The sequence below is a fragment of the Emys orbicularis genome, chromosome 2, assembly GCF_028017835.1.
Source record: "Emys orbicularis isolate rEmyOrb1 chromosome 2, rEmyOrb1.hap1, whole genome shotgun sequence".
NCBI lineage: Eukaryota > Metazoa > Chordata > Testudines > Emydidae > Emys > Emys orbicularis.
Genome location: NC_088684.1, coordinates 218185551 through 218213470, shown reverse-complemented (window position 1 = coordinate 218213470; position 27920 = coordinate 218185551). Strand labels below are relative to the sequence as shown.

Below are 27920 nucleotides of genomic sequence, written 5' to 3'. Positions count from 1 at the left end.
TAAGCACACAGCATTTTGGGCAGGGATCCCAAGGTGCAATGTTCTGCTAGGCTCAATGTGTTATCGCAGTGAATTGTGGGACACCTAGTGGAACTGAGGGGAATTCTGGGACTTAAGGTCAAACTCATGATTCTGTCCATAGTCTCCCACAATTCATTAGGGTTTTGCTAGCCAGTACATTTTCAAACTGTTTCAGGATCAAACAAATTTTCAAACCACTGTCAGGTAGCATGGAGGAAAAACTATTGCAAGCACTTTCACCCTCTGCCCTTAGCCACACAGCAATTCAGTGAAGGGAACAAAATAAAACCTACATCTCACCCCTCTACTCCAGGGCAGCGGACACCACTCCCACCCTCTCATTCAAATCCCTTCTAAAAAAATAAAAATAATCTCCTTCTACAGAACCTTTCCCAGAGCCGCAAGATAGTGGCAGCAATGATGAATGCCTTGTCTAGCCCAGGATTTAAAGGTTTGATGTTAGCTCAAGCTATGAGAGTAGTTAGCTCAGTCAATTTAACACCTTCTAAAACTCTAGCCAAGAAAAAGCAGTTGTACTTTAGAATGTGATAAACTGGTCGAGTTAACTAGGGGAAATTTTGGCTTTAGTTCAAATCTAACATCACACTTTTAAATCCTAGGGCTCATCTATGCTTAACACGCTACAGCAGCTCAGCTGTGCTGTAACACTTCAGTGTAGAGATTACCTACGCCAACGGGAGGATTGTTCCCTACAATATACACTCCAGTGCTTTGTAAATTGTGCTAAATTGTGCAGCGCTAAATTGAAAATGCCCAAGCAATGGGGTTTCCAATGACTCCTTTAAGGCACTACTCCATAATCCAGCATCTCACTCAAAAAGATTTTGCTGATGTTCAGCCTCAAATTTTCCCCTTGATAATCCATCCGTCACTTTACTACCCAAGTGCAATTTTAACAAGTCATGATTCCTCATTGAGAATTGAACCTGGGATCTCCAATGCTAATAGGATGAACCTCTGCCACTTGAGCTAAAGGAATAGCTCCATTATCTGGCAGATGTAGTAGACTAATGTCCTCTGTGGATCAGCCAATAGAGGGGGATACCTAACACAGTGAACAGGTTACACAATGAAGCATGAAGAGCTGCTGTAAATAAAAATATCCTCCACTCCAAATAACTGCAAGCGACATTTCCATTCGTTTCCCAGTTTAAAAGAATACACATACACACATTTGGATTGCTAAACATTTTTTATTTAAACAAACTGAATTTGAAAGAGAAAAAATGATATAGCTTTACACTGCAAATTATTTTTTTACATAACTGTAAACACGCATATGTTTAGCCTATAATAAAGCAAACTATGCAAATAAACTTTAGGCACAGTATTCTCCAAATAGTTATATGTAATTCAATTTTGTATTATTCCTGAGTACCCATTTCTCTGACCTTAGAGAAAAAGACACAAGTGAGAACATTTTCCTATCAGCCTTTCCTCTTAAACCAATTGGTTAAGTCTGGTTTCTGAGAACATGAGATGTTCCAATTTGTTTTGCTGGAACATCAAGGAATACAGCATGGGTACACAAGAAGCCATAAAACCTTTTGAGAGAGTGGGGTACAAGTGTGGCCTATGCTGACCTTTCGGGTATGTATATTTTAGGTCCTCTGGCTTGATGAGTGCTGACTCGGTACTGTTAGTGTGCCCAGTATCTCAGACATGATCATAGGCAATGTCTGGTATATTCCTTCTTATGTTGTCTTACACCCTTTTAAATTGCATACACTCGCTGAATAATCAGAACACTTCCTATGAAACACCCCATATTTTAGAGGGCACAATGCAGCCACTGAATAACTTATGATGAATTGTTGCAGTAATTAGATACTTCACTGCTTATCTAACATGTAAGTCAAGGGAAATTCAGGATGATATTTTGGAAGCAACATTATTACTAATTAGGTTGCAAACACACATTCAGTTAAATAGCTGCTATACCAATTGTTAAGACCAAAGCTTTTGCAGCTTGCTAGAAGAGAGCACCTGTGTTCCCTTTGCTGACAGAGAAAAATCAAATCATTTTGGTTATAAACCAACTGTATTTCTTAATTATGTGTTAAAATATGTATACATGTATTCTTTTAGTACCAAATATTTTTAAAAAACATATGTACAAAGATACCTCTTTAAATATATATCGAATGCAGGAAAATAATCTGGGTTTTATAACCTTCCTTGAAATACCCCTAGTGCCCTCCAATGCATTTTAAAAAAAAAGAAAAAAAACCCTAACAAACAGGGAAACAAAAACACACAAATGATGGTAGACTACCACTGATAGACAAAAGCCAGGAAAGTAAACATTTAGCTTTGTATTTCCTGGTTTACATTAGAAGTATTCTGCCACTTGCCTTATGCCATGTGGGTAACAGCTGAAACTGAACCCTGTGCGGAGTGGGCAGCACGAACCTCATGCACCACTTAAGTCCCATGTATGCACAAAATGAAACAAACAAACAAAAAACTTACAGGGGAAAACGTTTCTTGCTCTGAAGAATGACAGGGCCCATAGTCCCTCATGAGATCCACGCCAAGGAACAACCCGAGGAAAACTCCATGTAGGGAACCTTGGAGAAGGTGGGCTGCTTCCAGCTGCATCTGATAACTGTTTATTCATCTATTTGGTGTAATCATCTTGTAGCAATGGGCTCTAGTCCTGCAGTTGCAAATATCTTTTCTCCAGTTCCAAATGGAGTATTTTGGAGTAATTTAAATAAGATTGATATTCTATATTTAAACCATTTTCATTAGAGACTGAAAACCAGAATTAAATGAGACTGTGTGATATATTAGAGAAAGTTGTCCTAGTTCTTATTTACATAGGTAGGTACTTTTGTTACTTAAAACACCTAAGAACATTACTTTGAGAGAATACCTGTCTCCAATGCCAATTATTACACATACACAGTGTGTGTACATGCGTGACTGTAGTTTGTTTATGAAGGTAATGTGAACAGCTTCTAGTATTGTTTCCTGTAATAATGGAGGCAGCAACTGAAGTTTTATTTAAAATTATTCTGTAAGGCATTGGTGCAACAAGGTAGTAATTGAAGAGGCAATTTTATAACTTCTTTTACAACTGTTTAAAACACTCCCACATCACGGTTAGCCAAAAATAGCAATAAAAAGGCATTAGAAAAGCCCCAAACTGAAGAAGACAGTTTAGTGATGAAATTTAGTTTACACTCCAGCTCCCACACGGGTTTTTTAATGAATTGTTGGCTCACGTCTGTCCTAAACGCACACTTTTCCTTAATGTACTACGGCATTGAACATCTCCCATGAACAAGAAACATTTAGATTACATCAAGAGAATATGCATTATGCTTTACAGATCAACAGTAGTCAGGGACACAGACTGGCTTATCCACTGTCCATATCTATTTAAAACTTTAAAAGACTAAGAATATACATAAAATATACACTTAATAAACAAAGTAAAATCCTCCTCAGCTTCTGTTTAGGATAATATTTGATATTCCATAGGGTTACACATTGCTTCTATTAAAATTCCACGCACGGAACTATTCCCGTGCCAATTCCCTCATCAGCACTGGGCTCACTGAAAAGTAAATTAGTTCTTCATATATATGCAGCAGAAAAAGAGAAACCTCAGCCCTAGTCATCACTGTCACTTCCAGACTCACTCAACTGCAAGTCATTTCCTATTGGGGACAAAAAAACAAGAACACCAGGCCAGAAGTTAATTCATACTTTGATTATATTCAAATTTAAGAATTATTGTATTTAAACTGGAGATTTAAATAAGAATTACACAGAAATGAACACGAACAGCATCTCAGCAGGTTGTCTAATATAATCACTCTCCATATTCAAGAACATTAAAATTTGCACAGAGTTTATTTAAGGCCCAATCCAGGCAAAGTTGAGTCTCCTTGGCTCCACAACCACAAAGGCTACTACTCCCTGTTCAAAAAGAAGCATTCCCCTTCTCAGCAGCTCTGGAATTAATTCCACACCCTCCACCCAGCCAAACTGCCATATATGACTTTTGGGCAGGACACTAGGGAAGTCCCTGGCTCCATCTACACTATTAAAATAACCATTTTTTAAAGATAGTAGTTTCAGTAGTGAAGATGGGGCTGTTCTATGGGGAAGTTCTACGGCCTGTGTCATACAGGAAGTCAGGCTACATGATCACAGTGGTCCCTTCTAGCCTGTGAATAAATCAGGAAAGTGCCAGCAGCTCAAGAATATTGGGCTGAGCCTATTTGATAGCTCTGCTTCAGAAGTCAGTGAGGAAGGGGAAACCAAGGAGCTCTGTGGCCCAAAGACAGGTCAGAAGCAGGGAGGCCTAGAGCCCTACACTGTCCTCATAGTATATAGCAAAGGTCCCCAAACTGTGGAGCGCACCCTCCTTGGAGGGGGTGCAGAGGAAAGTTCGGGGGGGGGGGAGCACAGCAGTGCCTGGATCAGCCCCTTGGAGGGTGGAGAAGGAGTGCCACCCAGCTCTGCCCCCAGCCACAGCTCTGGCCCTGCCCCCAGGCCCTTGCCGCAGCTCCAGTCCTGACTGTGACCCCCCCCCCGGCCTCGACCACAACTCCAGGCCGTGGCTCCTGGCCCCCTGGCCATGGCTCCCAACTGCGGCTCCGGCCCCCCTCCCAGCCGCGGTTCCGGGGGGCACAGACAGGTTCCATTACGGGCAAGGGGGGGCATGATGGAAAAAGTTTGGGGACCACTGCTATATAGCAACTGTCTGCCGCCTCTCTTGCAGCATTCTGGTGAACATGAGAATGAGAAATGTCCTCTTCATTCTTGGGTAACGTACATGCTTTCTTTTAAGCTGGCCTATAACATGTGCCCTATCATCTTCCACATTCCTGCCCTCAAATGCAGGTCCACTGCAAGGGAGCTACTAAAAAAAAAAAAAAGACAGTGGCTGTTTCTTTTCCTTTTTAACATTTTTGGGGGGTTTGCATGCTATGGCAAGACTTCCCCTGTAGAGGTGGTCTTCATGTTACAGAAATATCAATGGTTTGTCCATGGACACATGTTGAATCAAGCCTTTGAAATTCAAGCACATTCCAAGCATGGCAAATCTGACCTCCTAAATAAGGGCCTATCCAAAGCCCACTAAGTCAGTGAATAGACTCTACTGACTTCAGTGGGCTTCGGATATGGCCTTGAGTGAAGATCTAAATACTAATTAGCAAAACTCACATTTCTCTCTATGTCCTGGACTAATCAAGGAAGATTAGATGCACCAGATTCACTTTCATATTTAATTCACCAAAACCCTCCATGTTTGAATTTACCCGAATCTGCTGCAGAAACCATGGGTACATAGCACACATTTTAGGTCCAGTTTGTCAAGGAGCATATGGAGGAACCACAGAGGGGATACAGCAATTTGACTAGTCATAATCTCCTCACCCTTGCCCATCTCTTATGGTGGACAGGAGCGGGTCTCTCTACAGTTCCTCCACATCCTCACATTCTTTATGCGTTTAAACTGGCAGTGAAAAATGGGTGGGATAGCTAGGAGGATGGCTGGGCACAGTAACACAGGAGGGGATAACATTTGAGAGGATGTGATGCATAATTTAGCTGCACCTCTGACCCTTTCTCTGACCTCTCTGAATGCACCCTCCTTAGATGCTGGCCTCGTACCTTCACCTCTCTCAGGGTGGAATCCCATGATTCTCCCACCCTTAGACTTGGTCTCAGGATATAGAGACCAGCCTGCAGGTAACAGCCTGCGTGAGGCAGGGGACATCCTGCCTGCCTGCTTCCCTCCACACCGATGGTCCCCAAGGACTCACAAGGGAACGGTGAGCTAGCAAGGGACACTGGTGTAAGATGTTTGTTGTTTTGTATGATCTGTATTCTCCTATGTGGTGTATGATTAAGTAAAAGAGCACAATGCTCGCTCTGTGTAAGGTGTGGGTGTTACAGGCTTCGCAACTGCCGCATGCCCCTGAGAGAGTTAAACTGTAACCAGAAGCTTCACACCTCTTGGATGGAGTTCTGGGAGAGGGGTATGTTGGAACAACTGGGTTATCTTGGCGGTCAGTGCTGGGCCTGGGGACATAGAACAGATGGGCAGAGGAGAAGACAGAGTCAGTGCCCAGGAAATGTGCCAGAGAGGCCCAGGGAGAAAACAGCACTGTAGCCTGCTGAGGCTCTAGAACAGAGGTGGGCAAACTACAGCCCGTGGGACCCTCCTGCCCGGCCCTTGAGCTCCTACCCCGGGAGGCTCGCCCCCGGCTCCTACCCTGCTATTCCCCCACCCCTGCAGCCTCAGCTCACCCCGCCGCTGGCGCAATGCTCTCGGCAGTGAGCTCCTGGGGCAGCGCAGCTGCAGAGCCGGGGCCTGACCCAGTGCTCTGTGGTGGCATGGCTGGTTCCAGCCGGGCGGCATGGCTGCCTATCCTGCTGCTCTGGGCGACACGGCTGTAGCGCCGCCAGCCACCAGTGCTCCAGGCAGCACGGTAAGGGGGCAGGGAGCGGGGGGATTGGATAGAGGGCAGGGGAGTTTGTGGTGGTGGTCAGGGGGCGGGGGTGTGGATAGGGGTCGGGGCGGTCAGAGGGCGGGGAACATGGGGGTTGAATGGGGGCAGGGGTCGGGGGGGGCAGTCAGGAAGGAGGGGGGGTTGGATGGGGTGGCTGGGGGCAGTCAGGGGTGGGGATTCCGGGGGCGGTCAGGGGACACGGAAAAGGGGTGGTTGGATGGGGCAGGGGTCCCAGGGGGGCAGTCAGGAAGGAGGGGGGGTTGGATGGGGCGGCAGGGGGTTCGGTGGCTGTCAGGGGACAGGGAAAAGGGGGGGTCGGATGGGGCAGGAGTCCCAGGGGGCCGTCAGGGAGCAGGGGTGGATGGGGCAGGAGTCCCAGGGTGGGGGGGCGCATCAGGGGGCGAGCAGCGGGGGTGGGTCAGATAGGGGGCGGTGGCCGGGCCACGCCTGGCTGTTTGGGGGGGCACATCCTCCCCTAACCGGCCCTCCATATAATTTTGGAAACCGGATGTGGCCCTCAGGCCAAAAAGTTTGCCCGCCCCTGCTCTAGAAGCTTAAACCATCCAGGGACACAGAAGGTTGAATTCCCCTCACAGCAGTCCCAGTGAGTGGTCACAAGAGGGTGCTCACTAGGTACTGTGACACCTTCCTACTTGTTTAACAGCACTGTTATTAAATTAAACCAACCTAGGGATAGTCAGCATCCCATTAACCCAATATAGCCATGCAGTAATTATTCCAATAACCAGGTCACATGCAGTATTAATCGGTTATTACAAGTTAATTCCACGTCCTTTATACGTCTATATCAACTTCTAACTAAAACACACACACACACACCCCAACCAACTTCACTAAGGGGTTTACTATATATACACCCAATCCCACATTTCAAAAGCTCAGATTTTTTTTTGTTAATTTAAAAAACAATTCTTCCCCTCCCCCAAGTGTACAGACGCTCCCCGGGTTACGCAAGACCCAACTTACGCAAAAAGTTCCATAAGGCATAAATAAAATTTTCGAGTTGCGGAAAATATTGCGTAGAGTACGGAAACGCAAAGTACTGTACTGTAGTGTGGTGTGTGGAGGAATACAGCAGTAGCATCTCCTACAAGGGAAGGCTTTGCGCTCTCACAGCCTCTCAGTCTCGTCTTATTTCAGTGATACTGTATTTCTGTTATTTCACCCTATTATTGCATTCAAATCATGCCTGGAAAGCGAGTGCAGGACCAGTTCGTAAGCGAAAGAAGATTGATTTAGAGCAGAAAATGTTGTAATTGTTTGTTTTTTATGCTTGCACAATATACATTTGCAACTTACGTTAAATTTGGGTTACGCAAGGCTTTCTGGAACGGAACGATTGCGTAAGTTGGGGAGTGTCTGTATCCTACTCCTCCCTGATGGGGCTTTGCTGCCCAGTCACACTGAGCGCCAGCTCCAAAACCCACTGAAGCTGATGGGAGTCTATTGGGTTTTGGCTCAAGCCTTTGATGCCTAAGTAGCCTCTATACCGGGGTGGGCAAACTTTTTGGCCCGAGGGCCACATTTGGGTGGGGAAATTGCATGCAGGGCCATGAATGTAGGGCTGGGGCAGGGGGTTGGGGTGTGGGATGGGGTGCAGTGTGCAGGAAGGGGCTCAGGGCAAGGGGTTGGGGTTCTGTAGGGGGCTCAGGGCAAGGGGTTGGGGTGCAGGAGTACGGGGTGCGTCTGGGGGCTCAGGGCAGGGGGTTCGAGTGGAGGAGGGGTGCGGGGGTGCGTCTGGGGGCTCAGGGCAGGGGGTTGGCATGGAGGGGTGCGAGGTGCGGCAGGGGGCTCAGGGCAGGGGTTGGGGTGCGGGATGCAGGAGGGGTTCAGGGTGCAGGCTCCGGCCCAGCAGCAGCACTCAGCAAGGCTAAGGCAGGCTCCCTGCCTGCCCTGGCCCCGCAATGTGACGCTCTCGGAAGTGGCCAGCACCACGTCCTGCAGCCCCTGGGGGCGGAGGGGGCAGAGGGCTCCGTGCGCTGCCCTCGCCTGTGGGTACCTCCCCCGAAGCTCCCATTGGCCGCGGTTTCCCGTTCCCAGCCACGGGAGCTGCAGGGAGCGGTGCCTGCAGGTGAGGGCAGCGCGCGGACCTCTGCCCCACCCCCCTCCCCCAGGCCAGAGGAACATGGTTCCGGCCGCTTCCGGGAGTGGCGTGGGGCCCGTGGCGCCACAGGGATGGCAATCCCGCGGGCCAGATCCAAAGCCCTGACGGGCCGGATCTGGCCCATGGGCCATAGTTTGCCCACCCTTGCTCTATACCTTCAAATAAATGAGAGCTTTTTGTTATAAGGTCGCCCTTTCACATATTTCAACCTGCATGCATGCAACTGCTTGGGATAACTATTTGGTAAACTATATTCTACAGCGGTATCTAAACCTGCTTAGAAAAACTATGCCTTTTGGTGGCATCACACAGGTTCCCACAGCAACAACACACAAAACTTTACTTACTGAGAGTGTTCATTAGCTGATTGCTTCCTTGTGGCCTGCTGGTACCATTAGCAACAGCATTTCTGTTGTTGTACTGCTGGTGTGGTGGCTGAGAGGGGGAAATGCGTGCAGCCTCTTCCCCGTCACTGCTAGAGCTTTCATCATCACTCCCAGAAGAGCTCTCAGAGTCCGATGAGCTGCTACCACTGCTGCTACTCATCTGTTCAATAATTTCAACCTCTGCTCTTAGCTCTGGAATAAGATGACATTTGTTGGGTCAAAACATTTACAGGCCTCTGTGAATTTCAGGAAGGGAATGTTAAAATGCAACAGTTTTGTCAAGTATAATTTACCAAGTACAATGAACAAGTCTAAAATCAAATCAAAAGGAGAGAATTGGGGGCGGAAAACAAAAGATACATACAAAAGATACATACAACTAAGTGCTGCAGCTGAATCTAGAGAAGAGGTAATAATCACTGCTTCTCTAAACTTCATTTCTTTCACTACCACTTTATATGTTTTCTATTTTTAAAACCATTCCTTACTGTATTATTCATTTACTGAGTGCTCAATGTGCCAGGCACTTTACAGACAAAACAGGCATCAAATGTAAATGATCTGGGGTCAGGGTATAACAGTTGACACAATGGGTACAAATTTCAAAAGTACCCAGTGACTTAGGAGCCTAAGTTCCATAGAAAAACCTGTGGGATTTAGGCTCATTTGAAAATGGTATCTGATGCAACAAGTGACAGTTACAATTAGGAGAGAAGGGGAATACAACAATAAAGTTATGAAGTTCTTTAGATTTGCCATGCACCCTTCTTGGTGGTTCCAATGGTAATATGAAAGTTATATCAGCAAGAGTTTGGAATAGTCACATTACTTACCAAGGATTTAGATAAGTCATCGCAGATCACACCATTGTTGTATATTTGAATATTCCATGTTACTAAAAAACTATTGGAAGGATTTTTTGAACATTTTGTGGGGACTACAACTTGTATCCCTCCACCAATAACATTAAGCATCTACTTACCATAAGTCCAAAGGTATAGGGATCAGAGGGAGAGAAATAATAAAGCTAGCATTATTTATATTATGAAAGCACCCAAAATCTTCAGAGTTCAAGCCTCATTGTGCTGGACATTGTACATACACAAGCTAAGAAATGAGTTCTTGTCTTAAAGAACTTACAGTCTAATACAAAAAGAGTGGGAGAAATCAGGTATTATCCCCATTTTACAGATGGCGACCTAAGGCACAGAAAAATTTAAGTGTCTTGCCCAAGGTTACATAGGAATACTGTAGCAGAAACAGAGTTTGAACCCAAATTTCCTGAGTCCTACTCTAGTGTTTGAATCACAAGACCATCCTTTGTGTGTAAAGTATCTCCAAAATGACCTTGAACAGATCTTTTCTATAAATAAAAATGCCATGACATTAAAGTTCATGATCTCGAACGTTTCAGGATTAAGGCTAAATACTGTATCTGATTGGAAAGGAGAGGGTTCCAGATGCCCGATGATACAACAGCCCTACAGGGTCAGGAAATAAGACTAAAGAACCCTGCTAAGCTCTCAGCCTCCACTGTATTTTGGCAATGAAATCCATTGGGTAATTATGCACTGGCTTAAAGTTTCTTTTTTCAATTTTAAATTTGCTACCTTTCAATTTCTAAGTCAGCTACATTCAACTGGAATTAAGGAAAACAATATTATACCTATACAATGGAGCAATAGAGTGTCTAAATCAAGTTGTACTTCTTGAGGAAATGAGGTTGTTTTTGCAATTTGGCTGCTGAGGCAAAACATACTGGTTATGTTACCTACAGTTCATCTGTTTGCAAGACAGCCATTTCTGTTCAATCTTTTAGATTTAAAAAAAATCTGTCATCTGTTTCTGTTGGATTTACATGACTGGGTCAATGGCAGGAGTAATATATCTTTCAAAAGTGATTTCTTTCTCTCTTATTTTCCTCCCCACTTAGTCTTGCAGCTTTTAGAATTTATTTCATGCTGGAGTCTGAGAAATGGACAAGGAACACTCCCAAGTCTGGGTTCTCAATTTATTCCCAAACTGCGTGTTTCTAGAATCCCATAACAACTTTCAGGCTTAGAGGATCTCTCAATGTCTAAACTAAGCAACTTGGGGAAACTAAGCACAATGGAAAATGGAAATCCCACAGATGTGACTATCTTTTGCCCTAGCTTGATTTGGTAAATTTTCCACATGCCTCAAGTGATACTTTGGATCAAGGGAGTTGATAATTATAACTACTCACTGAGCACTAAAAATGTACATGGTGCAAATATTCACAGTCTATGCCTCAAAGAGCTGAGAATCTAATGGACAGAAAAGATGCACTGGGAGAACTAGAGGAAGGGGTTTCCACCCATTTCCTTGTTTATAAGCCTTGTGGAAGAAGCGAGTCATATGTGGAAGATATGAATGAGAAGTTGGGATGACCTGGCAGACTGAGACTGGGAGGGCCCTCCAACATAGGAGTGTGGTGCTCTTCTCAGGGCAGCACAGAACCATAAGCCACTGTTACCCTCTGTCTTAGCAAGGGAGAGCTTTTGAGATCAGACTACGTGTGAGCTTCCTGACACACCAGTCTGTCCGCTTCGCCAGCAAATTCCTTGAGATTCTGCCAGTCTTAACCTTCTCTTGCAGGTAACAAATCAGTGAACCCCTGTTCCTGAGTTCTCCAGAGACGTCTCTCTGTAGTCCAGTCCCTCTGACTGGATATTCTCAGAAATTGTTAAGTGTGCTATCTCGAAAGAGACAGTACGCACACCAGCTTGTTAGGTTAGCTGAGGACTCGCTCTATACTTCACTAGAACAGCACTGAGATGGTTTACAGTAAAACTAGGAATAAGTTTATGAACAAAGAACAGATAGTTAAGTGATACTAAGCAGAGATAATAGAAAATGGTTACAAACAAACAAAATAAAACATGCTTTCTAGTACCTAAAAATTAATTCTAGCTAGTGAAGCCTTTGCCTAAACAGCTCTCTCACTTACAACATCTCCAGTCCTTCCTGGCAGGAGCTCCAATGTTCACAGAATCAGAGCTTGTTGTCCCCTTTGTTCCCTAAAAGATGGATAAAAAAAGGGGTTCTCTCCCCTTCTTTTTCTAGTCCAGTAAGCCTTTGAAATGTATTCTTTGAAAATTAAACCCAGACACAGTTCCTGTCCTCTGCTGGTGTGTAGATGCCATCCTGTCTTCCTCATCCTCTAATCAATTTGTTTTTTTGACTGGCTTAATCAGTTTGTTTACCATAGATGTAAATATACTCTGTCCTCACCTGGCTCAATTTACATCGGAGACCCAGGCAAACTGGCAAAACAACATTCCTTTGTCTACAAAAAACTTGTTTATTTGCTCTACTCAGATTGCTTGATCTGAACATATTTTAGGAACATATTTCCAGCACAGACATAATTATTTATACACTAACCATACATACATTATGCAATAATATTAACGACCACCGTGTCAAGAATTTTTACATATATCTTACAAGATATCGTTTGGCTACATATTCTGACAACAGCATGGTGGGTGGCATAAAGAGGCTCTTAGGGTCAGAAGGAGGCAGCATGGAAGATGGTGTGAAGATGATAGAAGGGAGAGGAAGACGTTAATGAAAGAGGAGTAGAGATTGGCAACACTGGTGGAAGGAAGAGGATAGGAGGTATGCAACAAGACAGTATTCAGTAAAGATGAAGGATGGAGAGGAGGTTGGATGGGAAGTTTGAACTGGATATGGTGGGCAAGGGGGAGCCAATAGAATAATTCAGAGAGAGAAGTGACATGATCTGATGGGCAAGGAAGATAGTTTTGGCTGCTGTGTTTAGGATGGAATGAAGGGGAGCAATATGGGTGCCTGGCAGGTGAGTGAGGAGGACATTAGACAAGGCAGTGAATGATCAGAGCATGGAGATGTGTTTTAGCCATCAGGAGTGGAAAGAAAGACGTCCTGGAGAAAACAGTGGCAAGATTTGTTGCCAACCTTGATGTGTGCAGCGAAGGAGAGCAAGAAAATGACATCAAGATTGTGAGCCTGGGGGACAGGGCTGGGAAGTTGGAGGTGTTATCAGCAGCAACAGAGAGCACTTAGGAAGGGAGATAAGTGGCTCAATTGGGGCTTTTTTTCTAATCAATTGCTGCTTCTTGGACTTGCAGTTTCCTTTCAGATATCTCTAGTCTCGTCTCTCAGCTCCACGCACCCAATATTTTAAATTGTTCATCTGTGCAGACAAGAAAATGTTGTCTTTGCTGATGTCACAACTGCTCTTATATCATTAAAAATGTATCATGCAGAGTTTCCACAGGACTTTTAGGAAGCCCTACTGAATTCCAGTTACTTCAGTCTGTCAAAGATGGTGGTTGAGTCAACCACAAGACGAGGTCCAAAAGGAAAAACAAATCTGCTTTACTTATGTCACAATTTGTATTTTCCTGCTTGTCTGCTCTGTTGCTTTATCAAGGCATTCTTTAGTGCAATCATTAGTATGGATGATTTAATGTTCTGGTGCCTTTACTTTTTTTTTAAATGTGTGATGATTACATTGCATAGCCTATATGCTGCGTTTAACTGTGAAAAGTCAAATGCTTATCAGCATACTTTTCGTTCCTTAAGATCAAACAAACAAACCATGTTAATGCAATATTGAGGTTGAAAAGGTCACAAGAGTCAGGAAATGCAAAAGTTAATGTTAAAAAACCTCTCTATGTAGCATATGTTAAATACATACCTTAATGAATGCACTACATCTGGCAAAGTTGATATTGTTGAGGGAACCATAACTTTTGAGTTTTGTGCATTTGATTTCTCAACCATAGCAATTTACTTAAAAGAATAAGTGAAACAAAAACGTTCTTTGCTTTTTCTGCATTAAAATAAAATTATACTCAGGAAATCACTGGCTCCTTTGTCAACAAATCAGTGGCTAGCATAACGGGGTCCTGGCCCATAACCAGGGCTCCTAGGTGCTACAATAATAAATACTACTAATAAATCAAATCTACTTAGTTACTTCAGTAACTAAGAACAGGGCTTTTTTGCTCCTTTTCTCTGCTGTCAGTAGATGCATTGGATTTTATTCTGTTTCATGCACCTTCAACAAAATTCTTATCTAGAAGTCCCTGGCCCTGAAAAGCACTGAGCATCTAGAACTCCAACTAAAGCCAATAGGAGTTGTAGGTGCTCAGCATTTGGCATTATGAAGCCATAAGTCCCATAGCACATTAGACAGAAGTAAACAACTTGATTTTGACAGGCTGAATTTACAGAGAAAGCGGATTGAAAAAAAAAATAAATGTTTTACATTGAAATTCAGCAAATTTGATTTACAAGTCCACAAGAGACAACAAATATGCAATTATATTATGTCATCTTTAAAGTTATTTTTCAAAGTACAACTGTACTTTAGAGCACATTTTAAGCACTAAATTCATAGTTTTCCAGCAACACTGGAAAACTTGTACTTTTTCCAGATACTGTATACCTACATTATGTCAACATTATCAAAAATGCATCTGTTGTGATTAAGTATGCTATATAAATATGTCAACAATTTTTTCCTGCACATACCACAATATGATCATTCATTCTCATTGCACAGTGACATGTGATAAAGTGCAGATAAGTATTCATAATGCATGAAATCCTCACCTGCACTCTGGCCCCTTGATGCTGTGTAAAAGGGCTGCAGGGGCATAAAGAGGGCCAAACCTCCCCAAAACTAATAGGTAAAGGATTCCCCTGCTGCTAGCTCTGCAAAGTCAGCTCTAAAGGTGCCTCACAAAGACCCTCACATATGCCACAGAGGGACAGGCATGTCAAGTGTGGGGCCACAGTATGCTGTGAAAATTCTGGGCAGCACAGCAGCCCACGGGGCAGCCTGGGGTGGTTGCTGGAACTTAGAGAGGATCCCAGAGCTGTGTTAGTAACACCAGAGGCATCCCAGCCCCTGGAGCATCTTAGGATCAGGAGTGTGCAAAGCCACTTTAGATCCAGCCCCCTACGACTTGAGAGTTCTGTGCTGCACCTGTTAGAGGCACAGCAGAGAACCTCACCCAGTATGCTTTACTTTTCTTCTGTACAAAGTATGTCTTTCAATGACCAAGAAGGAGATGGCATGAAACAATAAGAGAAAAAAAATCCTTTAACTTTAAAACTCTTTAGGAGTAAAGAAGAAATACAGGAGTCCCAAGGACTGAAGACTGTTTCCTGGATCTAGTTGACTTGTATTGTTCATCTTCGTTGTGTCCAAATGGCTTTTAATTGTGCTTTCCCTTCACAGGTTCTCAGAATTATAAGACATGTCAAAGTGTTGGTACTCTAGTTCTCCATTGTTAGAAGCTTATGTAAAGAAAGGATTGAGGAATGTTTAGAAAAGCTATAGAAGCACAATTATTCTGTGGGCAAGAACTAAACTGTTGATGGATCCATACTCTCTATTAGAACTTTATGTGAAGGGTAAATACTCTCTGTGAAATACAACTGATCTCCCAGATGGTACTTTGAAGTTCTCTACAATATGGGACATTCAGATGCTGGAGAAGTTATCAGACAGCCAGGACATTCACACTTTTGTACAACAGGTCTTCTGATTTTAGAATATGAAGACTCTCTCTGGAGTAACCGTCACACCAGACAAATATGTAATTTTTACTGCAACAATATGACCTTTAGTCACTGCTGTATAACTTTTTGAAAAGGTGTCCGATGATTATTTAAGGCTATGTTTACACTAGGAGCACTTTACTGGTATAAGACTATACCGGCAAAGCACTCCTAGTGTGGGTGCAGCTATACTGGAAAGCTGCAGTTTGTACCAGAATAATAAAATCTTTCACACACCCACACCCTGCACCCTCACGGAGTGAAAACAAGCTATACTGGTAAAAGTGCCATTTGGCTGGTGTAACTGTCTACAGTAGGGGCTTCTACCAGCACAGCTATGTCAGTCAAGGGTCACACCTCCTCACAGCTATGCCAACAGAACTCTGTAGTACATACCTGGTTCAACTAATATTTGTTTTCTAAACTGTATAATAAGAACCATACCAGATAATTCGATTACTAACTTCATGTATTTCCCTGTAGTCTGCTTGTTTGGTTGGTTTTTTGTATTTGAAGAATTTTCAAAATAAAAAATTAGATATAAACACAGTGAGAAAGGACAGGAATTGCAACTAACAAACCCTCAGACTTCAACATGGTCTTTCAATCAACATCCTGGTGTTCAGTGCATTAGAAACTGCGCAGGAGTGAATATAATCTGCTCCTACAATCAACATTCAGATTTTTTAAAAGTAAAAATGTCATAAAGTGACTAGTATAAGTTGAAGAAAATCTTGCTGAATAATATAGGATAATTAACATAGGCTGAGCCCATAAGAAAACTAGCTGTATGGACAAGAGGGAAAAGACAATGCAAAGGAAACACCAGAAGTGGAGAAAGGAACAATATGGTCTTAATATACAACATATGCCTAGAAAGTACCTGGCTTTTCAGTAAAATATAAATTAAACAAAAAAGAAAGTTCCTCGCTTCAACTGCATTGTCCACAATATACCCATGGAGCGCACCACCCAGGTGGAAGGGATTTGGGCAGAGATTCTGTGCATCAATCCCCAATAGGCCTAACTTTTGGGCACAGATACAGAAACACTGAGATTAGGAGCCTGATGCTGCTGCTTAAGTAGGAGATTTATTTAATTTAGGCACTCAATCCTTCTTTCCCTCCCAAGATACCTGCATAATAAATATAGCAACTACATAGCAGTGTGGTCCATATTGTGCAAATTTGATCCCTATCCAATTATTTGATGGATCTCACACCTGAAGCCTTTCTGCTGGATGAGATAGCCAGCCAATTCCTGTTCCAGCCAACTGTGATGATGTGCATCTTTTGAGTTAATGTTATTTTTATGGAGAAAGAGTCTGAAAGAGATTAAATTATCAGCAAAAAAGGGATGCTCACATGCAGAGAGATGGGGACAGTTTGGATGACTACGTTGACAGAAGAAAATAAATAATTCACTAAGAATCCTTAAAATGAGATACATAGACTATTAACCAGCAGTCATGTACCAGCCTTTAATGCTTTGAAGTTCTTATGTATCTTTGTAAATGAACAATTATAAAACAGATTTAAAAAAACAAACCCTTCTTTACCTCTCTTAATGTCATCCAGCTGAGGTTCAGGTGAAGGGTTGTCTTTCAAAGGGGAGGTTTTGGGCCCAGCTGCTGGCTTGGATGGGGCTTTGAACTGTGAGGAAGGCTGGGAGGCTCGGGCAGCCTGCTGTTCTATTCGTGCCTGGATCTTACTGCTGCCCTCAGCCCTGAAACAACATAAAAAAACAGTGAGTGGTGCCATAGAGCTGTGTTCATTTGTTCCAGTAAGATCTGTATTCATATATATTTAATGAGTTTAGACTGAATACAAATTTACTTTGCATCCTGTAGGGCTATACAGTGAATTATGGATTTTAAATATAATACTGCTCAAAACCTACACTGCTTTGGCACTCAGCATCACCACTGACTTCCATGGGAAGCATGCTGTAAAGTGACTGTAGAGTGAGGTCCTTACTAACTGTGCTCCAGAACCATGTGAGGTTTAGCAATATCTTGTTCTCTATTCAAATAGCAGTAAAGGTTTTTCATTTAGCAAAGAACATCTTCTTAATACAATCAGCAACTACAGTAAAATACATTTACATAGCACCTTTCATCCTGAATGATCCCAAAGCTCTTCACAAACATTTAGACATGAAATACAGAGGGATCACTTCATCCATCATTGAAATGCAGCTAACTATCAGAAGATGCACAGCAAGCCTACCCAGCATTTTACAACAGGAAGTATCCTCTTTGATTACATACAGTACCTCATCAGATGAAAGTTACTAAGAGCAGAGAATTGTTACTAATATTGATTTATGCTCCTGAAACTACAGAAGGAATTTACGTGGGAAGAATGTAATTACTCCACTTTGAATTTTAGACTAAAACCCCTTCTCTTGCGAAGAGTGCCAAGGGATCTTTAAAGACCAAAGTGATCATGACAACAGCTTTACATCTCATCTGAATGACATGACCTCTAATAGCACAGTGCCTTGGAACATCATGCTCATGCACTTGTAGGGCATTGACTCAGAGGAAAGTGTGGCAACTATTGAATCACTACCCCCACGTACAACAACCTGGATTTGTTCCTTGGAGATCTCTGATCTAGCTGCCAGCCTGGTCCCAGCCTGCATCACTGTAAAGTTTTTGTGAGCTCTCAAAGTTTTTATGGCTGCAGTAATACAGGTTATTTTAAATGTGTCATGTTTTTAAAAAATATTTAATAATGGCATGCTCCATAGAATTCAACTAATATGCATTCCCCACTGCTAAAAGAACTTGATTCAGAGACTTCAGGTACTTACATATTAGCACTACTCTGAAAGATATTTTATCTGAACACTTTCTAGAGTGTCATTTGTGTACTGAGGTATGGCTATCAGATCAGACAGAAGTTCTCATCTCAGCAGTTTTTAGGCAATTACCCACAATACTATTTATTTCTCCAGCATTCATTTTTTCAGAATCTTTGCCCATGAAGGGTTTGGATTTTTGCTCTGTTTATCAACTTGATGCAGCCATGTTCCCCCACTCTAATTGTTATATATAATTAGACTTCCGCAGGAAGTTTCTAGGTCCATTACTTGCAACTTCACCGTCCACTTGACAGGTTACCACTTCCATCTTCTTCAGAAAGAAATTATTGAAAGCCATCTAATCTTTTGACCAGCTTCTAAACTTTTATACCATCAATACTGTTCAATCATGAGTTACAATTATCACCTTTCAATAACGGAGAATCTACTAATTCTTTACTCTCTGCTACATAGACACAATGGAGATTTCCATATTTAGGCATGATAATTGTCCTCATAAAGTCCAGGAAACTCAGTAAATAAACAATACTGCTAATTCACAAAACTCATAGCCATAGCTAAAGGTGACCCTATTAACATGAATCTCTAGCAAGAATTCATCTTATTAACTGTATGTGCCCCAGTTTTACCTTGTTTTCTTGACTTGAATGCTACTACTAAGTTTTTCCAGCACATATTCCCCAGTGTCATGATTGATAATAAGTACACAATCCTTCTGATATGGTCTTTTATTTCCTTTGAACACAGTCATTGGAGGAGTTGAGCCCTGGTGTCAAAGAAAAAGCACACATTCATTTGCTTATACCCACACTATACAAGCCATTTATACGCAATAAGTCTAATGAATATATGCATGCTTCTGACCTAATATCAAGACATTATCATTTACTTTAGATTGAAAGTGTTTGTTCATTTCAAGAAGGGATGAATACATTTATATGCATTACGTCAGACTCTTCCTCACTCATTATTATGCTTTTAATCATTTTATGTGGCTTTGCAGTGATAAACACATCTACCCTTCGGTTACTATCATTTACAGTTCTACTTTCCATCATGGTAACAACTAAATTTTATTAGTTTGCCTTGATAAATATCAGAAACCTCCCTGATACTTCTACCAGCTTTGAAAATCCTGGGTTTGGATACTGAATATAAATCTAATTACAGGTTTCAGAGTAGCAGCCGTGTTAGTCTGTATCCGCAAAAATAACAGGAGTACTTGTGGCACCTTAGAGACTAACAAATTTATTAGAGCATAAGCTTTCGTGGGCTACAACCCACTTCTTCGGATGCATATAGAGTGAAACATATATTGAGGAGATATATATACACACATACAGAGAGCATGAACAGGTGGGAGTTGTCTTACCAAGTCTGAGAGGCCAATTAAGTAAGAGAAAAAAAAGAGAAAAAAAAACTTTTGAAGTGATAATCAAGATAGCCCAGTACAGACAGTTTGATAAGAAGCAAGTGTGAGAATACTTACAAGGGGAGATAGATTCAATGTTTGTAATGGCTCAGCCATTCCCAATCCCTATTTAGCCCTGAGTTGATTGTGTCTAGTTTGCATATCAATTAAATCTAATTACGCATTCAGTGGAGCTGTGACCTGATGAAATGTATGTGTACCCAATACATCATTTAAACTGCCTTTATATTTAATCCAGCAAATAAAAAACAACACCTCTGTTCTATGTTATGAAGCAAATATCACATGCTATACATTAGCAACAACTGATTTAAAAAAAAAAATACAGCTTGTTTGTTTGGCAAACCTACTGCGTGAAGACCTACATTCTGGAGCAATCTGGGGGGTTCTCTATGATACTAATTAACATTGGGTGAATCAAAAAATTGATGCGCTTAGTGTAAGGGGTGTACAAAAGTATACTCTCTACTGTGAAACCTACTCAGATTTTATACATACAATAGCTGTATAGTTACAGAGAAAGGTGAATGGTACTTACAACTGAAGAACAGAGTCCTGATTCAGAGAACAGAAAGCAATCTTTACACATGTTCTTGGGAAGCACCCTGAATTGAGGACAGTGTGCAAAAGCACAAGCACAAGCTTCCACCCCCACCCCTCTTCTAAAGAAAATATATGTCTTCACGCTTAAACTAAAATTTTAAACTCTCTGCACCATCAAAAATAGGGTACACATATTAATCTAAAATGGTTATGGAACAATACAGACTGCCTACATCTGGATTCTTCAGAGATGTTACAGTAAGACAGGTTCCAATTTGGATAAGATCATATTCTCATATAGTCATGCCTTCACAGATATTTACAAAATTACTACATTAAGAAATTGAAAAGTAAAAAAGGATTGAAGAGAATACAAAATAAGCTGAAAGTTAAGACCTGGTCATCCTTGACAGATAAAGAGAAGTTAGACAAACATATAAAGCACAAATTTAATGGAAATTGTGCTAAACTTATATCCAACCATCCCCTATTCTGTGGAAAGCCTGGAATTTAAAGAAGAGCATAATCTTTGCTGAGAAATAAAGAGAAGAAACTGAAGATCCAATAAAGCACATCAACAGTCCCTCTCACATGCTTAAAATTAAGCAGGTATGTAAGAGTTTGGAATGCCTAAATGCTAAGCAACAGAAACCAAAATGCTATGTTACAGACTAGTCTGTTACAAAGGCCAGAAAAAACCCACTAAGCGAAAGAGCTAAAGTTTAACAGGACTGTGATGAAACCCATAACTAAAACAAGAGACAAAAAGAATTCCTCAACAATTATTTGACCATCAAATAGTAAACCACTACATCCACAAAGCACCCGTAATCCCTGAAACTGTCCACACACTGAAAGAGACACACAAAAATCTTCTTCAAACAGTGGTACTGTCAGGGATAGCAAAATTTCAAATGACAAATTGGAACCTGAATCCCATCCAATTGTTAGGCAGCTAGTGCAATTGTTTGTTGGAATATGAGAAATAAAGCAGGATCTAGAAGATCAGTGAACCCTCTTATATTGTTTTATCAACATTTCAAGAAAGGGAAGCTTTGAGATCATATATCCCGTCCCTTTTCATAGAATTGTCCATTTAACTAGATTGAAAGCAGCCACTATGCATATGTTGCTCCAAATCAATATTGACTGTGTTCAGTTTGGTTAACTGGAAAACCCTCTAGAATATAGAAGAGACAGGTCAAGCTGAAAGCTGTCCATTCTCATAAAATAGTACATTAAAAATAATCTTATCAGAACAGGCATCTGGAAAGGGGATGCACTACAAACAATCTTATTCACCCACTTCAAAAATATAGGAACAATACACTTCCCAGTCAAAAGGGAATATTCTAATTCAAAAGTCAGCACTACTGGCATTAATTATGCTGCTATCTGCTCTCAGAATTACTTCAACAAGATTAGTATACTATATAGATTAAGTTGAGGCAACATTTCATATAAGAGTGAAGAAGGTAACGTTATTTAGAAAACTTTCTTGGGAGCAGATCCTCTCCGGTGTAAATTATCAGCTTCATCCATAATTTTTCCAGCTGAGGATCTGCCATTTGGATTCCAACCTGGCAGAAAACTGTTGCCTATCTATACTAAGCCTATCTATGTTGTTTATAAATTCACGTACGCTGGATTGGTAATTAGCATTAGCTCTCCAGCTAATATACAAATCCAGTACCAGATCACAGGTGCAGTTTTTGTTTTGTTTCAACTCTTTATTATCAAAACAGAAATATGTATAATCATTTAACCATATTCTTTACTGTCACTTGTCCATCATCCTTGCACAATAAATCTTTACTATATAATTTGTGGAGGGATTGGATTTAACCTCATTGCAACTGACTAGGAATCCTGGGGAAGCTTCTGCAAACATGGGGTGCAGGATGTTGTTTGTATAGCTTTCAGCAACAGAAAGAGCTGTTTCAAAGGCATAACTTCAGTCTTCTGAAAATTTGATCTTGACCTGAGTCAAGGATAATCAGACTTAAAATGCAGAACTAAAAACTGATGGAAGTTAGGTAGGGCCCCACTCAGGATTAAAAATCTTATTGTACTTCAAAGAGTACTAAGAAGGATTAATTGTAATCAAAGTAGATTGGACGTTTACAGAAATAACACTTTATAGAGATTCCATTTTACAGCCCTCTCCCAGAATGATATACTGAAATGCTAGTAGAAAGACAGTGCAAAAGCTGCTCAAACAGTGGACTCATTTGTTTTAGCATTGTGATCAAAGGTGAAGAGGATAGATTTAAGTCCATTTACACTAGAATGTTCCTGGCTAGCAGATACTAAAACCACATAATGAGAATTTGCTACGAAGTCAAAAGGTAAATTTGCATCATAACACAAAGTAAACTTACTGGAATATGTGGCAGTGTAATTGTTACTTCATCTCCTTTACCAACCTGGAGCTCCCCCTCACAAGATGTGTCTATAGATGCTGGCTTAAAATCATCTGAAGAGGAAAATAAGTGGTATTAAATACATTTCACATCTAAATTGTTTCTAGAGTCTCCATGGTTTCTCTTCTGAGATAACTCATCTCCTGCTTTATTTCTGATTAGAAGGAATGTAAAACATGGGCCAATGCTACTATTTAAAGAAGAGCTGGACTAATGCATAGGCACAACGGATCTAATTCTGTGGATACCCGCTCCTTAAATCATGTGATTACCTCAGATTTTAATCTTTCAATTTAAAAAAAAAAGTAAGTTTCTAGCTATTCTGGTCAAGGAAAAGCTTCAACATGTAACCCAGGTATAACCAATGCAGTGACATTTGAGTCTGAAGACAGTCTGAAACAAGCAGCCAACACAGCATGTGAGAGCGGGTCACTTGCCAGGATTATCAGGGTTTATTCTCACAAACTCAGTTCCCTGCCTTTGCGGGGGCCTTGGGCACTGGTACATCTCAGTCCCTCCTCTTCTCTGCCTGTGGCACATAACAGTCTAGTCTCCTGTGGGCTGTACTATTTTAGTCTAATTTCAGTTTTTGGGTTTAGTCAGTGGGTGTTGGTGGCCTGTGTTATACAGGAGTCAGACTAGATGACTTGGTGATCCCTTCTGGCCTTAAACTCTATGACTCTAAGTGGTGAACTGCTCCACATATCTCAACAGATTGTTAACTGTAAGACTGGGCGGTTTGTGAGAAGACCTGCCGTCATGACCTCAGAACTCTCTGTCTGACAGAAGCAGAAGAATACAGTGAGCCCAGCTCACCTACCCATGCAGATACACCCTTGCTGTGATAATTTCTGGTCAGGGCCCCAAGGCTTCTACCTCTACTTCTCCAGGTGGGAGAGGGGAGCAGAGAGAAGGCCTGCATGCTATTGCCCCTATCTGTATGGGAGAGGGGGCCCCTGACAAAGCCATCCCAGATGGAGGGTGGGAGCATGACACAGTCAGAATATGCCTAAGGCAATTTAAAGCCCTAAGATAGTCCTGGTTTATAGGGGGTTACTTTGATTGAATAAAATGTACTTTGCACCTCTGTGTAAAGTAATATCTCCAGTAACTTTTCTTAATACATTTACATATTTTCTATTAATTATCCTACCGCACTACTGAGCCATAAAGGAGACAAAAACAGATGATCAGAATGTATGAAGTTCAGACATGATTTAGACAAAACTGCAAAAGTAAAATCAGAACATGAACCAGATATGAATATGGCGGATAATGACATTTTCATAAGTGGGCACTCAGTTCCAGTGTCTAAGCATACAAAAAGGGGGGCATGGATCAACCTTCACATCACACTCCCTGGCAGTACCCAGCCTGGGAAAGCTAATGATCCAACCAGCAAAACAAATTCGGTGATGAATCCTGGTCACATGCCACCTGAGACACATTGCGCATACGCTAAGAAGCAGCATACAAAACTGTCCAGTTATATTCACTGCCAAGACGTCTCTTAATTATTGTATTAGTTATTAAAACGTCCACTTCTTAGAGCAAATTTAAAATGAAGTTCTACTATGAAAAGTAAGTTTGCAAAAAATAGCACCTTCTTAACATCGTCACTAAGAGTAATACCTGCTGGGTTTAATGATAAAAATAAATGTAACTGATTTTTACTCTGCTAGTACTACAGAGACAACACAGCAGACAGAGAAAGTGAGTGTACGACTAGATTTAACCCCATCTCATGCATTACCAAAAGAATTAATAGTTCTAATTGCAGGGCCAAGTTGTGCCCTCACTTACATCTGAGTAACTTTGTGAGTTAACAATTACTAGTTATTGTTTCCCCAAATGTATCAGTGTGGACTTGCTGGGTCAAGCAAGGGGCAGCTGCAGAAGGTTTCCTAATCTAGTTTAGCAGCCAAAAGGGAGCAGGCCTCTTAGCCCACCCTCATTTCTTATTAAATGCTATGTGTGCATGTATCATACATAATTTTGTTTGTTTGTTCTGAGCCTGACACTTTACCAGAGCCTCCTCATTTACAAGGCTGGCATACCTCCCTCTTACATATACATATAGGAATGGTACGAGCTGGGGTGACTGACAAAGGATTTCAATACTAGGCTTCTTTCCCAGGGTCAGTGGTAGATGAAGATACGCCATGCAAACATTTGGCCAACAATTGGGTTTCTCTGGGAAGTTTACTGGTTTGTGTATACCCTTGGTTAGTTTTTGTAATGGTTATACTAATTTTATGACCCTGAAAAATAGTCCATGATTTTATTTACCAAAGTCAAGTTTTCCTAGAAGCATTTTCCGTGGATTGTCCAGGATACTAAAAAAACCCAACAGTATAATTGATCCCAGGTTAAAATTTCAGGCCCAGCATTTATAAAAAAAATTCTAACCTGGAAAGTAAATACATCTGATCTGAAGCTCATTGAGGTACAATCATTGACTGACATTTCAGAGTACAACTGCATTCTAAATACTTTATGCTGTAATTTCCCCTGCAGATGTGATCCACTGTCTTTGTCCTTCCAGATATTGTCTCTTAACATGATTTACATGCAAGTTTGAGTATTCGGGAAAATAGCTATGACTCAAATATTGCCATACATTGCTCTAAGTGAGAAGTATGGAATCTTTCAAACCAGAGAGCTGTTCCTGCAATCCTTACTCAGGTGAGTGGTCCTAAGGAAGCCAGTTACCCTTATCACATGAATAAGGGGGCTACAGGATTGGACCTGAGATTACATGGAAAAGCCCTATATGCTGCATTAATACAAACCCATCTACTATACAAATCCTCACATTATTATGCTGTTATAATATTAGGTATTGTTTTAGTCTTTAGGTGATGTTTAACTATTAATTTTAAAGATACTCATACTGAGAGGGCAGAGAAAACAGTATCTTGTGAATGAAGTTCAAGGATAAAGGCACAGTGAGGTCACTATTAAAACAACCTCCTAATATATTACCAAATGCAAATAGTATTAGAAAATACTAGTTAGAAGATTCTTGCTATCTTGGGGGATTTTTTTTTTTTTAATGCTCTTTAGAAGAGCCAAGTAAGGTCTAGACCTTACTTAAGAACTGTTCTGGTCAGAAGGGTGATTGGCACCCACTTATTAGCCAACACTTGCAAACTGATATGACTCAAGCACATTTTACTGAAAAGTGACTTATTATAGAACTGCAGAGTCAATATAGCCATGAAGAGCTAGCTGGGTTATATACTGCCTCACATATAACCAAATTACCAGTTTAATCTTTGGCCTCATAAGAGCAGCCATACTGGTCAGACCAATGGTCCATCTAGCTCAATATCCTGTCTTCTGACAGTGGCCAATGCCAGGTGCTTCAGAAGGAATGAACAGAACAGGCAATCATGAAGTGATCTATCCCCTGTCGTCCACTCCCAGCTTCTGGCAAACAAAGGCTAGTGACACTCAGAGCATGGGATTATATCCCAGACCATCCTGGCTAATGGCCATTGATGGACCTATCCTCCATGAAATTATCTAGTTATTTTATTAACCCTGTTATAGTTTTGGCCTTCACAACATCCTCTGTCAATGAGTTACACAGGTTGACTGTGCATTGTGTGAAGAAGTATTTCCTTTTGTTTGTTTTAAACCTGTTGCCTATTAATTTTATTGGCTGACCTCTAGTTCTTGTGTTATGTAAAGGAACAAATAACATTTCCTTATTCACCTTCTCCATGAATCAAGATTTTATCATATTCCCTCTAAGTCATCTCTTTTCCAAGCTGAAAAGTCCCAGTCTTTTTAATCTCTCCTCATACAGAAGCTGTTCCAACCCCTATTAATTTTTATTGCCCTTCTCTGTAACTTTTCCAATTCTCATATATCTTTTTTGAGATGGGAAGAACAGATATGCATGCAGTATTCAAGATGCGGGCGTACCATGGGTGTATATAGAGACCTTATATTTTCTATATCTATCCCTTTCCTAAGGGTTCCTAACATTCTGCCTCAAACCTGCAGCAGATATTATTTCTTTTCAGGTGGATCTTCCTGCCCACATGGAAGGCTGGGGCCTTTAGCTACCACTGTATAAGAGGCAAAAGGAGCAAAAGTGGCTTTTTTCCCCCTGCAGGGAAGCTTGAAGGGCTGTCAGAAAACTCATCTTCCAGAGCTGCCAAGTATCACTCATTTGGAGCCAGAGACTCCCTCTTGGAGGGAATGGGGGAGGTCATGTCATACTCTTTACAGTGTACTGAAGGATTTTGATGGACATTTCAATAAATCTTAAGAAACTTTGTGTGTGATCTCCCTTATTCAGACTTTCTCAGATAAAGCCAGAGCCCTGCATCTTTCACAATATAAAGTTTAAATGATGTCATCTGATATGACACTCAGTAAGAGACTCACTTCCCCCTCCCCCGCCCACCCATAATTTTTACAGTTACTTTCAAACTAGCCTTACTTTAATTTCCCTCCCCCCATCTAAATTTGCAACTGAAAGTTGCTGCTCTCCACATAACCAGGTAAGAGCCTAGGAAGGAGGAGCTGGTGAGGAATGGGCAGAGAGGGCATGGCGAGCTGGTAAGGGGTTGGGGTGGTAGGGGCAATTGGAGAGTTAGGGGCTAGGGCTCAGAGGCAGGAGGGGTAGCTGGGTGGGAGCGGGGCAGGTGAGAGGAGGACGATACAGGGGGAAGGGAGTGGGGGATCCCAGCGCACGGAGTGTAACGAGGGTCCCTGGAAAAGTGAACAGGGTTGGACTCCTCCTCTCTCCGCTGAGGGGGGTGCAGCACAGGGGGGTCCCCGGGCTCGGGGGAGGGGAGGGGAGTGCAGGGGCTGTGGGCCGGGGGGTAGAGGAGTAACGGGCTAGACCGGGGGGTCCCCAGGAGGTGCAGGATCCCGGGCAGGGCGGTGGGTCCCAGGGAGAGCAGGGGGCTCACAGCGGATGGTGTGGAAGGAGGCCTTGGGCCGCCGCTCGAAGCTCTCCCCCAGCTGCAGCCCGTGCTCCTCCTTGTCCAGCAGCGGATTCGCCGAGCCGTTCATGCCCCTGCCCGCGCCGGACCCGGACACTGCAGCACCCGGCAGCGGCGG

At 42.0% G+C, this 27920-nt stretch overlaps 1 protein-coding gene across 1 annotated transcript; it reads right to left on the bottom strand.

The window, feature by feature from the left end:
- Positions 1-1214: 1214 nt before the first annotated feature.
- EAF1 (ELL associated factor 1) lies at positions 1215-27903 on the bottom strand. The gene is made up of 6 exons (XM_065397717.1): positions 27770-27903; positions 22797-22891; positions 19070-19206; positions 17170-17336; positions 8991-9221; positions 1215-3710 (listed from the first exon to the last, which is right to left on the bottom strand). Exons 1-6 carry the CDS (start codon positions 27870-27872, stop codon positions 3664-3666), a joined length of 780 nt encoding a protein of 259 aa, XP_065253789.1. The 5' UTR covers positions 27873-27903; the 3' UTR covers positions 1215-3663.
- Between the last annotated feature and the right edge of the window lie 17 nt (positions 27904-27920).

Excerpts from the sequence above, each read along its gene's own strand:
- EAF1 (XM_065397717.1), bottom strand. The coding sequence starts at position 27,872 with ATGAACGGCTCGGCGAATCCGCTGCTGGACAAGGAGGAGCACGGGCTG. Across the intron at positions 19,207-22,796 it reads TTACACTGCCACATATTCCA|GGCTCAACTCCTCCAATGAC; the intron begins GTAAGTTTACTT and ends CTTTGACACCAG. Across the intron at positions 9,222-17,169 it reads GCTGGATGACATTAAGAGAG|AGCTAAGAGCAGAGGTTGAA; the intron begins GTAAAGAAGGGT and ends ATCTTATTCCAG.